General features: G+C 45.0%; 2 protein-coding genes across 2 annotated transcripts; both read right to left on the bottom strand.

Moving 5' to 3' along the window:
- Positions 1-386: 386 nt before the first annotated feature.
- LOC117488301 (late histone H2B.L4-like) lies at positions 387-1,057 on the bottom strand. The gene is made up of 2 exons (XM_034137128.1): positions 817-1,057; positions 387-736 (listed from the first exon to the last, which is right to left on the bottom strand). Exons 1-2 carry the CDS (start codon positions 928-930, stop codon positions 500-502), a joined length of 351 nt encoding a protein of 116 aa, XP_033993019.1. The 5' UTR covers positions 931-1,057; the 3' UTR covers positions 387-499.
- A 13,441-nt stretch (positions 1,058-14,498) lies between these two features.
- Positions 14,499-15,151, bottom strand: LOC117488324 (late histone H2B.L4-like). The gene is made up of 2 exons (XM_034137155.1): positions 14,929-15,151; positions 14,499-14,848 (listed from the first exon to the last, which is right to left on the bottom strand). Exons 1-2 carry the CDS (start codon positions 15,040-15,042, stop codon positions 14,612-14,614), a joined length of 351 nt encoding a protein of 116 aa, XP_033993046.1. The 5' UTR covers positions 15,043-15,151; the 3' UTR covers positions 14,499-14,611.
- Between the last annotated feature and the right edge of the window lie 516 nt (positions 15,152-15,667).

The raw sequence follows: 15,667 nt of genomic DNA, 5'->3' as shown, positions 1-15,667 counted from the left end.
GTGTCACATACATGAAACTTGCTCCATTCATTGGTGAGTACCGGCCCAATTCAAGCACTGGCTGTAATGTAGGCCTTCACAACACCGAGACAATAAGTCTGTCCATAAACTGACAGCTAGATATTATCCCATATTAACACTTTGCAAATGCGCGGAAGTGAACAGATTAATGTAGCATAATCGGAAACCATGCATGTAGGTTATTGTAGCACTGCACAGGTGTTTTCGCCAAACTGCAGTGCATTTGTTTGCAAAATGTAATGTTTCGTAGGCTTACACAACACCGAGACAATAACTCTGCAAAATGAAAGATGTGCAATTACCCCATCTAGTGGCTCATAATGACTTTACACTCTAAATGAAAGCAGTAAAGGAGATTACATCAATTGAAAAAAAAATGCTTTTTGTGTTTATGTTTTATTGAATTCAACAACGTAACAAAAACACAGGTGCACGAGTTTGAAATTTCTTTCACAGAAAGTGTGTGGTATTGAAGTCTTCATTTGGAGCTGGTGTACTTTGTGACAGCCTTGGTTCCCTCGGACACCGCGTGCTTGGCCAGCTCCCCGGGCAGCAGCAGCCGGACGGCGGTCTGCACCTCTCTGCTGGTGATGGTGGACCGCTTGTTGTACTGAGTCAGTCGCGAGGCCTCTGTGGCGATCCTCTCAAACAGGTCATTCACGAAGGAGTTCATTATGCTCATCGCTCTGCTGGAAATCCCTGTGTCCGGATGCACCTTTGACGGCAGAGAGGAAAAGCTGGGTTACTCAATTGGAACATCGAAGCATTTACACGTTTTATTTTTGTTCCACCCACCTGTTTCAAAACTTTATAGATGTACATCGCGTAAGTCTCTCTTCTTTTGGCCTTTCGTTTGCCCTTTTTCTCTCCCGGGCCCTTCCCCTTCTTTTTAGATGCATCATTAGTCATTTTAAACAGTGTCTAACTACTTTGACAATCTTAAGTAAGTCAAACGCTTTATCGAGTGCTTTAGGAATTGTTTCCTAGTTTTCGGGCTCGAGGACGGCTGTTTATGTAGCGTGCGTTAATTAGTGACTGATTGGACCCACCTGTTTAATGGTTTGTTGAGCGGATAGGCTTTCGCTCCATATTAAAATAACATTGATGACAACAATAAGGAATGAAAGTGTAGCTAAGAGCCCTCACAAACATACGTTTTAATCTAGGCAGGTAATGTTGTATTCCTTTTTTTACTGCAGTACTTTTTTACTATGGTAATAAAGTGATAAATGGAGGTAGAGTTTTACCATTGCACATACTATTGGTGTCCACTGGGTGGCACACTTGTACCAATATTCAAGCTGCATTCAATCTCTCAATTAGAGTTGTCTACCTGTCCATTGGAATCCATTGCAATCGTCGATGTATCTTGTAGCTAACACAATATATTAGCGCTAGGGTTATATTCATATGAAATAGCATTTACAGGACACACTTTTGAGTTGCATTATAGTCACCATGAGTTTTATGGTAAGCACGCTCTTGATCCACATGTAGGCCTGCATTGTTTCCTGCTGATAGATTAATGTAAACTTGTTAAAAAATGTATGATGTTATCGTCAAGGTTGGATTAAAGCAGGACCAGACACCCGGCCCAAAACCCCCAGGTTAATTTTGTTTGATTAAGTATGTGGAAGCGGATATGTATGGCACTATAAGTGTCCTGAAGCTTTCTAATATACTAGAGTGCTGTTTTAAATCCCTAGCGTTTAAATTCAGATTACATTTACTTGGTGCTGTAAGTATTTTGTGTTTTAACAAGCTCCTAATTTGGACAAACTGCAAAGCAATTGAATAGTAACATTATAGCTTTGTGCTAATGATTGTTTTTAGTTTTCCTTGTCAATTTATAATGTAGGCATATCCTCATCACATTCAGATACCAGAAACATTTTTATATTATTTATACAATGTACTATCTCTTATGGCTAATAGGTGCACAATGCTTGTCACTGGTAGTAGAGGGAGCATCTGCCCTCTCGCTGTACTGTAATGCATTTCAGGTATAGTTGGTGTCTCTGTGAGGTGTAATTGTACATAAGGGGGTAATTGTTTGGTTATTAATGGTATGTTTACATCCCCAAGCTTGCATTTGTCCTGCACGCTTTTATATGTAGAACACCTTGACACATTTTAGATTTACATGCTGATAATTGGGATAAAAAAGTGTCAGCTTCAGGCCTGTATTTTCTTTGTTCAGATATTCTGTGATGTTTTTTCCGATAAAAGGTGTATCATCTTAATTGGCCATTGGTGTGTTGTTTAATATCGCAATTGAGGAATAAATATGACAGCATACTGACTTTGACCACTAATGCGTTTTGTCTTAAAGCAGAGTATTCCCAAAATCTGACATTGTTATTGTATTTTTTGTATTTTAGTGGAACATTATCTCCTGTATATACATTTCAATAAGTAGAAATGTCCTCATGCTGACACACCAGTTAAATAATATGCTCAGCCAACAACATAAGTCAGAGATGTATCTATCTTGTGTGATGTGTGTGTTTCATCTATATTTAATATAGGCCTGCTATGTCATAGCCTCTGTATCATATAATCTGTTTGATTGATGCGACCCAAAGCAGTTGAAGAAACTGAGCACAAAGACTTCCTTTATATCATACAAACACATCGCTCTGAAGCACTTTATCATGTTCATTCTTTACTATCATACCATAGCCAGGGACAGTTGTTTTTAAACATGTAACTGAGGTGTAAATACATTTTTAGATACATCAATCAAATAAATAAAATCATGGTAGGTAAGCAGTGAATCTGAGAAGAAATGTTGCAAATTCACTCTGTATTAAATAGGCTATTCAGGTTTTAGAATGTGAAGTAAATTGACAGTAGTGTTAAGACAGACACCTGGGAGCTATATCAGTGGAGCATTGCTATAACAACATCTTCATGGAAACAATTTGGGTTTGAAATAGCTCTGGACTCATTACTGAAAACCTTCAGCAATTCACAGTTATTTATATACATTTTAACAAAACAAGATGTAAAGAGTCGTATTTCTATCTGTCACTTATAATGCACTACACAGCTTTGCTCACAACAATTATTAATATTATTCAGCCTAAGCAATATGACATTTTTCAGTGTGCAGTACAGAGATCCTTCTCTTTTACATAAAAGGTTTTTCCTGTAGAAAGGAGGACACACAGTAGGTACACAGGAGGTACAGTCAACATGTGTGTCCGGCAGTGGCGAGCCGTGAGCTTTATACCTAGGCCCTCTGACCCCCACCAATTCCCTTGAAAAAAGAAAAAAAAAAGAGTTATTACGTCACAGCGTATACTTCAGCGGAATATCAAAACAACGGCCCAGGGTGCAAAACGCATCAATACCCCTTTCACACCGGCGCTTTTCCAGCTCCTGCTGGGAGCTAGAGCCTGAAAAGCGCCGGTTTTTCCTGTTCACACCGCAGCGGCGGCGCGTCATAGCTCCGGAATGCGGTTCACTTCCAGCTCCAAAAAATTGTCGGTCCAGAGGCAAGAGCTTCGGAGCTATGACGCGGCGTCGCTTACGTCTCTTACGTCGAGGCGTGCAGGAAACCTTACTTTGACCATCCGTTCGCTGTTATTGATCATTGTGGAGATACATGGGCTATACAGGTTGTCATGTCCGACTATCAGAAGTAGAATCATAATGAAAAATACGCCGGTAAAATGTGCCTATAGGAAACGGCTTAGCAAGTAGTCAGTTTAGCTTCGGTTGCTATGCTAACATCACCCATGTTATACCAGAGAAACTTTCATAACAGCGTTGTGATGCCAAACAGCGTCAATTCAGACTGACACACATTCACTTAAGGGGAACTGGGGATATGTATCAGCTGCTTGTGTGACAGTCAGACAGTGAATACTTTAGAGCCGTGTGAGCTAACCCGGAGCTAACGGGAGAATAAAACTCCCGTGGAAGAGCAGCACTGCAGCGGTCGGTAAATGCCGCTGAAACACATTAATAAACAATGAACCACGGCACTCTGGAGAAAAGTATAAGGTTGGAGAAGTCGTTATTTAATTTAATCTGGCTTCGTATGATTAAAAGCAACACGATCATCGACCCGATGCAGTCCCCGGCCCGTTGTTGTTGTGGGAGAAAATCAGCGACGTAAACTGTGACGTCATGACGCAGCAGCGGCAGCTCTGTGCAGTGTGAACAGAGCGGGAGCTGAAAAGGGAAACGGGAGCTGAACCAGAAAAGCTCTCGCGAGGAGCTAGAAAGTGAAAAGCGCTGGTGTGAAAGCCGCAAATGACAGCGACCCTCTACCACACAAAACAACACCTGTGAACCCAATTTGTGTTCTTGACATTGAAAATGATATTGCATTGTGTTTGTTACTTTCGTTGCACTTAATGTCTTAAGTGTAATTTGGCATCCCTTTATTTTGAAGGCGAGTTCACGCTGTTGACAGGAAGTTGTTGTTGCTATGGAAACAAGAAAAGTTTCACAGCGGGCGGAACTTGTCATAAAGTCCGCGATAATAAAACCCACCCATTTAGAGGGAAGATATGATTGGTCAATTGTACTGTCATTTGACATTACTCTCTCGTTCAGTTACTATAGCGGGCCCTCTGTGAATCGCAGAGAGGGCCAGACGAGCTTTTTTCATGTAACCCTTCACATTCAACAGAGACTGAACAGGCAGATTCGAAGGATTTATTTCTTTGGAAATGTTATTTTAAATACAATTAAATCAAGTTTTTTTTTCGGTAAAACTAATGAAAAATATAACAAAAATAATATTAAAAAATATATATTTAAAAAATATATATGTTTTTTAAATGTTTTTAAATATTATTTTTTTGAATATCTTAGGCCCTCACAGAGGGCCTAGAGGGCCCTGACGGCTCGCCACTGGTGTCCGGGCGGAACAATACCCCCAACCTGTAGTTCCATGAGTGAATTATGATAGACAGTGATCACTACACAAGCCCCCCCAGAATTCACAATACACAATCCTCGCGTCCAGGAGGGGCCGAGGAGGGTGGGGCCGCGCCATGGAACGGGCCGTCGGAAGGAGGCCGCAGGAGAGATCAAAAAACAAGTGGGCGAAATTGTGAGAGGATCCACACGAGGTCAACCAGACTTGGTCGAACCTCCTCTCCCGCACCACCAAAAAGGGTTAACAGTCAGATGTTAACAGATGGACGAAGTCAGCCATTAGCCGCTAGCCGTTAGCTGTCAGTCATCGTTAGCTGCTAGCCGTTGTTAGCCGTTAGTCGTCGTTGTTAGCCGTTAGCTGTTAGCCGTTGTCGACGGCCGTTAGCTGCAAGCCGGTAGCCGTTATTCGATGTCGTCGGCCTCGGAGCCTCTGCTAGGCGGCGTGCCCCTACCAGGGAAGGTGCCGCTGCGTGTCGGGGCCAGCACCTCAGGGGTAAATCGCCGGGCGGCCAGGAAGAACCAGTCAGCTTCTTCGGCTAAAGCGCGGGGCTCAACACTAGCTGTGTTAGCGAGCGCTGGCTGGACATGCGGCCGCATGATCCGAAGAAACAGTTCCATGTGCAAGAAGTCGGGTTCTTCCGTACCTAGCAGGTCGTGTATCGTCTCCATGTGGTCGGAAGGCTCGCCGTCTCCCAGTGCCGAAACGATGTGGGAATGGCGAGCGTCCTCGGCCATTCCGCGGAGGGCGCACCGAGCCTCAGTCTGTGTGCACGAGGCAGCCACGGACGTCTCCAAAAATCTCCGGCAGTTTGAGAAAAACGGCGTTTCTAGCCATGTTCGGTCCAGTCTCGGAAACTTCTGCGAGACTTATGTCAGGGTCACCAGTGTTGTGCCGAGAGAAGGGAGTCGGAGGCGATGCATCGAAGGTGCAAAGTTGGCTTTATTGAGCAGCAGAAAAGCACATGTTGTCCGGTTGCAGTCCGGGAAGAGAAGGGAAGAAGAGAAAGGAGGACACACAGTAGGTACAGTCAACATGTGTGTCCGTGCGGAACAATACCCCCAACCTGTAGTTCCATGAGTGAATTATGATAAACAGTGATCACTACTGTATAAAACTCCCCCATTACTTGGACTATTCCTTGCACCCCCTAACATAGGCCCGAATGGTTTCAACCATGTTGCAGTACTAACGTGCACTTGTTGTCGTAGCAGGATTGCACGGACAATAGTAGCATCGGACAATTGAGAGTGTTGTTAACTTTGTGTGTTGTGGACATGCGTGTGCGTGCATGAAAATGTAAGTGCATATATTCTTGCCTAGTTCTGTTATTTGTGGGTTAATGTTCATAATACAGAGCTTACTCTGTAATAGAAGGCAGTTAGCAATAGCCGCTAACTTTGCCATGCTGACTATGGGACAGCACGAGGTGCAGCCGCACAAGGCACGCTCCCTCACACTGCATAATGAACAATGTTACGCCAAGTTGATGCAGGGGCCAATGTATGCAGTGTTCTTTATATTGTAGTCATTATAGAGACTTCATTGTGTGCATTCCTGTATGTTGTTCATGCGTGATTGTTTATAATAGTTAATTACTTATAAGTAACGTGTCATTTCAATCGCCATTCTGTTGCGGCCTTTGGCCAATAGAGGGCAGCATAGGCCAGCTAATTGTACCATTTCTTTATCCACTTAATTTACTGTGTAACAATGTCACTGGTCATTATCCCTCTATGATACATGTTTATTCATATCTGTTTATCTTTATATTACAGATACCACACCCATCCAATTACCATTGCATGTACCATTCACTACCCTGGACAATTAATAAAGTACTTAAATTGGAACAGCCTGTGGAAAGCCGTTCTTCCTCACACGTCTGTCGCCGACACCTTCTAACAGAGGACAGGAAAATCTAGCTGCAGCACGACCCGTATATTTTGCACGCCGTGTTCTCAACAAATGGTCCTTCGAGCCGGATGTGTTGACAGCTTTTCCTAATGGCGACATCACGACATCATGATGAGGAAGAGGAGCAAGGTGCTCGTCCTAGACGGACCCACAGGGTCCCAGGACATCTAGAGGACTATGTTCTGGCTCATCCACCCCGACGGCTTGTTCCCCCTACGTCAGAGTACATACAAAGCAGCTACGTTGACTATCAACCAGGGTTGAACTATCAAACATCCTCACCAGAACGACGCTGGACTGAAATGAGAGAAGACCATGAAACGGACAGATTACGCAGAATGGAACAGTGTGTATGGGATGTACAGCAGCAGGTCAGGATGTTACAGAGCACACTACAGATGTCGATGGAGCCCGGTAGGGGTACGCCACATGCTCACCAGCTTACGCCTGGACGTGCTGTTGGTCCGCCTCTCCTCTATTCAGACATCAGACGACCTGCAATCATCACTGATGAAGGCCGTGTGGATATGCCTCCACCTACATCACCTACCTCGATGCAGTCATTACCTGCTGTGTTCCACACATTGCCTCCAAATGTACATTCCTTCTCTTTCCAGCCACCTCGTCAGCATCAAGCATCCCTCCTCAGTCCATCACAAGCTCCAGTCCAACTGCCTCCTGGGTTTGTTTCCCCAGGACATCAAGTCCCCTCTCCTCAAATGCCTGTCCCAGCTATGCATCCCCCTCTGGTGCCACGGCCTGGATCTGCTCCAGCTGGCCTACCATATCCACCTCTGCTACAGCAACAGCAGTACAGGGAGCAGCAGCCTCCAGCACATTCAACTGCATGGCCATCACCTCCGTCTCCTGTTGTTTGGCAACCTGCTCCTCCTCAGGCACATCCAAATCCTATACAGGACCCACGGCACGGGCCTGCTATGATTCCCAGCATAAACTCACTTCCTTTGGGGCAGCCTCCTGTTCTCCAATCACAGCATCCCAGTCAGGCGGCTGGCCAACAGTATGCGTTTTCGCACTCAGCTCTCCATACGCATCTGCCTGACTCTACTAGCTATCCAAACTCTTTTCTCCAGCCAGTTCATAATAATGTGCCTATGCACACTCAGTCCCAGCCAGCGGCACATATGCCAAACTTAATGGAGATGGCCATATCTTCCTCATATGGTATTCCGCGGCCCAAGCTAATCAGTTTCACGACTGGGAAAGAGAGTGATTTCCTGCTGCTGAAGAAAGGGCTAGATGGGGTATTAGGTCCACACTATCACCTGTCTGAAGACTATAAATTCCAAGTGCTGTTAGATCATCTCAAATTCCCCAGCGCTTTCCAAATAGCCAAGAGGTATATCCATGACCCCATGCCATACACCAAGGCCATGCAGGCGCTGCAGCAGCGCTATGGACAGCCCAGACAATTAGTGCAAGGTGAAATAAACACAATCTTAATCTTAATCTTAATGCACCTGCTGTGAAATATGGAGATGCAGGGAGCTTTGAGGACTTGCTCTGTCAGTAAATAGCCTTGTTGGTCTGCTTAACAGCCTGGATGGAGCAGCTAAAAGTGAACTCTTGTGCGGCTCTCATGTGGATAGACTGCTTGCTAAACTCCCATCCTCATACAGGGACAGCTTTGCAGAGTATTGTCTAACAAAAGGCATTCTGCAGAGTGGCACTTCTAACACCTACACACTCCCTGATCTTGCTGTGTGGTTAGAGAGGAAATCACAAGCAATCCAGATATCCAGGCGAGCTACAGAGAGCTACACTGCGGACAAGCCACATTCAGAGCACAAGGAGCAGAAACCATTCAAGCCCTCAAAACCTCAATCTTCAGTTTATTATGGCACTGATCGAGTCCCAGATAAGCGCTTTACTGACTCTAACACATCTTCTTCTGGGAAAAAAGAGACAACTAAAGACAAGAAAAGGGAAAGTTTCAAGCCCTTTTGTCCCTTCTGCAGTAGTACAGAGCACTATCTGAGCTCATGCCCGGACTTCAGCAAGCTGACAACCACACAAATAACAGCATGGATAAAAGACAATAAAAGATGCTGGAAGTGTGGCAGGGGGCATCAACCTGACAACTGCACTCTGAAGAAACCTTGTGCCACCTGCGGTGATCAGCATCTGCAGATTCTGCACAAGTCTATATCCAGCACAAATAAAAGTGTCCTTGCAGTGAGTACAGTATCCAGCGCCATCTACTTGGATCAAGTCACACACTCTGGCCGAGTGATGTTAAAGGTGGTGCCAGTGAAACTCCACAGTAAAGGCAAAACACTATCCACACATGCTATCCTGGATGATGGGTCCGAAAGAACCATCATTCTCCAATCTGCAGTGCACTACCTGCAACTGGACGGGGGCAGAGGAGTCCCTCAAACTTCGCACTATCAGGCAGGAAGTGTCTGAGCTGCAGGGAGCCTCTGTGTCATTTGATGTGTCAGCACCAGGATGCCCTCAGGTGAGACATTACATCAGCCATGCCTTCACTGCTAAAGAGCTAGACCTTGGTAAGCAATCCTGCCCAATGGATCTTCTACAGCAGAAGTATGCCCACCTTGGAAACATTCCAGTTAAAGCATTCAAAGGTGTACAACCTATGCTTCTGATAGGCTCAGACAACCCACAGCTTATCACTCCAACATCGCCTATCAGGATGGGGCCCCTAGGCAGCCCTGTCGCTGTAAAAACAAAGCTTGGTTGGGCTATACAGGGACCAGCTACTTTCCTCCATCAGCCCGCTGAAGCCACCTGTCTTCACACCTCATCATTCCCTCTTCCCTCTCAAGACCTGCGACACCAGCGTCGAAAGACTATGGCAGCTAGATGTACTGCCATTTCGGCCTGAAAGAGAAGTCAATCGATCTAAGCAAGACAAAGAGGCCTTGGAGACACTGGGGGAAAAGACACTCCTGGATCTCTCTGCACCGAGTCAGGGGAACCAAGGCCCTGACTTCCTCAAACAGGCACCAGAATGTTGGCCTATTCAGCCTTCACAGAGAACAAGTGAGGAAAGTGAGTTAAAGAAGTCTGCATTCTGCGCTCACGTTGCCGTCAACCTTTCCCCTCTGCCTATCACTGCACAACCCCAGACGTGGGCAGAATTGGTGCACACCACATACCAGTCTGAACACGGAGCCAACGGCCCATCCATGTCAGCCTCACAGCGCTTAGACACCGAAGTTCAACTCCTGAGACAAGCACAGCTTGACAGCTTTCCGGAAGAGGTACATTCTCTACAAACCGGGAAGGAGGTGAGGACAAGCAGCAAGCTGAGTAACCTGTCACCAGAATATGACGCCAGTCTGAGTCTCATCAGAGTAGGTGGACGTCTTCGCAGGGCAGAGAATCTAGCAGCTGACACTCTCCACCCCATCTTGCTGTCACCTGATCATCCTACCACCCAGCTCATCATAAAGGATTATGACCACCGCCTACTGCATCCGGGCCCAGAGCGCGTCTTTGCAGAGCTGCGACGGATGTACTGGATACTGAAAGGCAGACAGGCAGTTCGTAAACATCAACGTCAGTGCCTGGAATGCAGAAAATGGCGTGGAAACCCTGTCGTCCCTAAAATGGCTGACCTTCCAGCCGCCAGGCTGCGTCTGCACCAGCCGCCATTCTGGTCTACGGGTGTCGACTGTTTCGGGCCCTTTAGCATCAAAATAGGCAGACGACAGGAAAAACGCTGGGGCATTATCTTCAAATGCCTCACTACCAGATGTGTTCACCTGGACCTGCTGGCCAGCATGGACACAGACTCTTTCCTTATGGCCCTGCGTCGCTTCATTTCACGACGAGGAAAGCCCTTTGAAATAATAAGTGACCAAGGTACAAACTTCAGAGGTGGAAACCGGGAGCTGCAAGAGGCTTTTGCTGCTCTGGAACCGTCTCTGCAAGAACAACTGAGTGAACAAAGTATCACTTTCCGCTTCAATCCCCCACTATCTCCACACTTCGGTGGCACCTGGGAGCGTGAGATTCGATCCGTCAAAGCTGCACTCCAGGTGATCCTAAAGGGTCAGATCGTGTCAGAGGAAGTGCTCCTCACCGTCCTCATCGAGGTGGAGGGAATCCTTAATTCAAAGCCACTCGGCTACGTATCATCTGACATCGCAGACGAGGATCCCATTACTCCAAATCTGCTGCTCATGGGGCGGCGAGATGCCTCTCTCCCTCAGGCAACATATGGCCCAGGAGAGCTTCTCGGCCGACGTAAATGGAGACACAGCCAAGTCATCGCAGACCAGTTTTGGACTCAGTTCACACAATGTTACCTCCCAAGCCTGCAGCAGCGTCAGAAATGGCAGCAGTCCACTCCGGATTTAACTGTGGGGCAAGTGGTAATGGTTGTAGACGCACAACTTCCACGTGCTCTTTGGCCTGTAGGCAGGGTTAAACAGGTGATGCCGAGCCCTGATGGAAGGATCAGGGTGGCAGACGTGTCTATAGGAAAGCACACCTATCGTCGTTCGGTCGCTAAGCTCATCATACTGCCGGAGATGCCTGCTGAGGATAATACATCATAGTCACAGGGATTTTTACTGGATCCTAATGTGCTGCACACATTAGGGGGCGGCTGTATAAAACTCCCCCATTACTTGGACTATTCCTTGCACCCCCTAACATAGGCCCGAATGGTTTTCAACCATGTTGCAGTACTAACGTGCACTTGTTGTCGTAGCAGGATTGCACGGACAATAGTAGCATCGGACAATTGAGAGTGTTGTTAACTTTGTGTGTTGTGGACATGCGTGTGCGTGCATGAAAATGTAAGTGCATATATTCTTGCCTAGTTCTGTTATTTGTGGGTTAATGTTCATAATACAGAGCTTACTCTGTAATAGAAGGCAGTTAGCAATAGCCGCTAACTTTGCCATGCTGACTATGGGACAGCACGAGGTGCAGCCGCACAAGGCACGCTCCCTCACACTGCATAATGAACAATGTTACGCCAAGTTGATGCAGGGGCCAATGTATGCAGTGTTCTTTATATTGTAGTCATTATAGAGACTTCATTGTGTGCATTCCTGTATGTTGTTCATGCGTGATTGTTTATAATAGTTAATTACTTATAAGTAACGTGTCATTTCAATCGCCATTCTGTTGCGGCCTTTGGCCAATAGAGGGCAGCATAGGCCAGCTAATTGTACCATTTCTTATCCACTTAATTTACTGTGTAACAATGTCACTGGTCATTATCCCTCTATGATACATGTTTATTCATATCTGTTTATCTTTATATTACAGATACCACACCCATCCAATTACCATTGCATGTACCATTCACTACCCTGGACAATTAATAAAGTACTTAAATTGGAACAGCCTGTGGAAAGCCGTTCTTCCTCACACATCTGTCGCCGACACCTTCTAACAGAGGACAGGAAAATCTAGCTGCAGCACGACCCGTATATTTTGCACGCCGTGTTCTCAACAACTACAATGTAGGTTATTGTAGCACTGCACAGGTGTTTTTGCCAAATTGCAGTGCATCTGTTTGCAAAATGGTACGTTTCAAAGCTGTAATCAGTGCTTGAATTGGAATAAAAAGGTGCCAGTACTCTAAATCAGCAACTGTTTCAAGTCAAAAACAAGTATTTGGCTCAAAGTCATAGTATATCCTATAATGCTGGTGGGTTTGTCTCTTTACTGTATATTTTAGAAAGGCTCACTGTACTTAAACAAAATGACTCAGGGTGCATCTGAGATTAGAGGGGGTGCAGTGGTAAAGTGCTATTTTTATAAGTGGGGAGTGGACCTGACACCCTCTAGGGGGGTCCGGGGGCATGCTCCCCTGGGAAGATTTTTTTTAAATATTGAAGTTAAAAGCATCAATCTGGTGCACTTTGAGAGCAAAATGAAGAGATACATGGATACCTCTCAACATCCATATGAAACAGAACTGTAAACAGATTTACTTTTTCTTTATGGATATAAAAGAAAGTAAAGCCTGACTCCTACTGGTGGCTGGTTAAATGACTCCTCGTCCCTGAGTACACTCATCTTTCAGCAGGAAAGGAGAGAGGGAATCAGGAGCTGCCAGGGGGGACACAGGGGAATCCAGACGGTGGTTTATGGGATGCAGAACATGGAGCAGGAGGCTCGAGAAGGCTCCCCGTCAGACACAATTTCTAACACAGGCACAGCATTTTCTGTATTTGCAGTCGGCTCCTTGTCCGGCGACAACCGCTGTCTTTTCGGACAAATATGCCCAGTGTACCTGGCGGCCGGCGGCATCTCATGACACATCTAGGTACACTGGGCATATTTGCGTCATGACGTGCCGCCGGCGGCCGGCGGCTGAGTACCAGTGTTGTGTCAAATGATGCACCCCCATAATGAAATGCCCCCCTTGTCACGGGAACTCACATTTCTAAATGACACGTTTACACCTTAAAACGATGTTTAAAACGAAAAGTAAACGTTCAGGGTTTTTATTAATGGTCATTTTCAGACTGTGAGTTGTTTAGCGGTAGCTCATATAGTCTTGATTCTTGTGGTTAAACTTTTCGCTCCGTATTTGATGGTAGTGGTGTCGAAATTCATTCGTCACTTCCTTTTCAGTTTTTTTTTTTTTTTAATCTTGTTGTTTTGTTATTATTGTTACGTCCTGTCTGTATACACGTGCTTTAAAATGTATTGTTTAATTTCACATATTTGTCATATAATAATCAAAATATATATTTACAAATGTTACATAGTCTTTGTCAGCATGTTTTTGCCACGTTATGCACCCCTTGCTATCTTACATAATAAAAGTGTCACATTCATGAAACTTGCTCCATTTATTGGTACTAGTCCTACAACTATACCCTGAAAAATGCTTGAGGGTGGGATTAATACAAATATCTTTTTGGGTGGGGTGCATTTTATGACAGGCCTGGTTATCACAATATGCCCCCCCCTTGCTATTTTACAAAATAAAAGTGTCACATTCATGAAACTTGCTCCATTCAATGGTACTAGTCCTACAACTATACCCTGAAAAATGCTTGAGGGTGGGATTAATACAACATCTTTTTGGGTGGGGGTGCATTTATGACAGGCCTGGTTATCACAATATGCCCCCCCTTGCTATCTTACAAAATAAAAGTGTCACATTCATGAAACTTGCTCCATTCATTGGTACTAGTCCTACAACTATACCCTAAAAAATGCTTGAGGGTGGGATTAATAGAAACATCTTTGGGGGGGGGGGGGGGGGGGGGGGGGGGGGGGGGTGCATTTTATGACAGGCCTGGTTATCACAATATGCCCCCCCTTGCTATTTTACAAAATAAAAGTGTCACATACATGAAACTTGCTCCATTCATTGGTGAGTACCGGCCCAATTCAAGCACTGGCTGTAATGTAGGCCTTCACAACACCGAGACAATAAGTCTGTCCATAAACTGACAGCTAGATATTATCCCATATTAACACTTTGCAAATGCGCGGAAGTGAACAGATTAATGTAGCATAATCGGATACCATGCATGTAGGTTATTGTAGCACTGCACAGGTGTTGTAAAATGTAATGTTTCGTAGGCTTACACAACACCGAGACAATAACTCTGCAAAATGAAAGATGTGCAATTCCCCCATCTAGTGGCTCATAATGACTTTACACTCTAAATGAAAGCAGTAAAGGAGATTACATCAATTGAACAAAAAAAGCTTTTTGTGCTTATGTTTTATTGAATTCAACAACGTAACAAAAACACAGGTGCACGAGTTTGAAATTTCTTTCACAGAAAGTGTGTGGTATTGAAGTCTTCATTTGGAGCTGGTGTACTTTGTGACAGCCTTGGTTCCCTCGGACACCGCGTGCTTGGCCAGCTCCCCGGGCAGCAGCAGCCGGACGGCGGTCTGCACCTCTCTGCTGGTGATGGTGGACCGCTTGTTGTACTGAGTCAGTCGCGAGGCCTCTGTGGCGATCCTCTCAAACAGGTCATTCACGAAGGAGTTCATTATGCTCATCGCTCTGCTGGAAATCCCTGTGTCCGGATGCACCTTTGACGGCAGAGAGGAAAAGCTGGGTTACTCAATTGGAACATCGAAGCATTTACACGTTTTATTTTTGTTCCACCCACCTGTTTCAAAACTTTATAGATGTAGATCGCGTAAGTCTCTCTTCTTTTGGCCTTTCGTTTGCCCTTTTTCTCTCCCGGGCCCTTCCCCTTCTTTTTAGATGCATCATTAGTCATTTTAAACAGTGTCTAACTACTTTGACAATCTTAAGTAAGTCAAACGCTTTATCGAGTGCTTTAGGAATTGTTTCCTAGTTTTCGGGCTCGAGGACGGCTGTTTATGTAGCGTGCGTTAATTAGTGACTGATTGGACCCACCTGTTTAATTGTTTGTTGAGCGGATAGGCTTTCGCTCCATATTAAAATAACATTGATGACAACAATAAGGAATGAAAGTGTAGCTAAGAGCCCTCACAAACATACGTTTTAATCTAGGCAGGTAATGTTGTATTCCTTTTTTTACTGCAGTACTTTTTTACTACGGTAATAAAGTGATAAATGGAGGTAGAGTTTTACCATTGCACATACTATTGGTGTCCACTGGGTGGCACACTTGTACCAATATTCAAGCTGCATTCAATCTCTTAATTAGAGTTGTCTACCTGTCCATTGGAATCCATTGCAATCGTCGATGTATCTTGTAGCTAACACAATATATTAGCGCTAGGGTTATATTCATATGAAATAGCATTTACAGGACACACTTTTGAGTTGCATTATAGTCACCATGAGTTTTATGGTAAGCACGCTCTTGATCCACATGTAGGCCTGCATTGTTTCCTGCTGATAGATTAATGTAAACT

Source organism: Trematomus bernacchii, unplaced genomic scaffold, assembly GCF_902827165.1.
Source record: "Trematomus bernacchii unplaced genomic scaffold, fTreBer1.1, whole genome shotgun sequence".
NCBI lineage: Eukaryota > Metazoa > Chordata > Actinopteri > Perciformes > Nototheniidae > Trematomus > Trematomus bernacchii.
Note: the sequence above shows the minus strand (reverse complement) of the source record. Positions and strands in the feature narration are given on the sequence as shown.

Coding starts and splice junctions, on each gene's coding strand:
- LOC117488324 (XM_034137155.1), bottom strand. CDS start 15,042: ATGACTAATGATGCATCTAAAAAGAAGGGGAAGGGCCCGGGAGAGAAA. Junction 14,849..14,928: donor TCTATAAAGTTTTGAAACAG/GTGGGTGGAACA, acceptor CTGCCGTCAAAG/GTGCATCCGGACACAGGGAT.
- LOC117488301 (XM_034137128.1), bottom strand. CDS start 930: ATGACTAATGATGCATCTAAAAAGAAGGGGAAGGGCCCGGGAGAGAAA. Junction 737..816: donor TCTATAAAGTTTTGAAACAG/GTGGGTGGAACA, acceptor CTGCCGTCAAAG/GTGCATCCGGACACAGGGAT.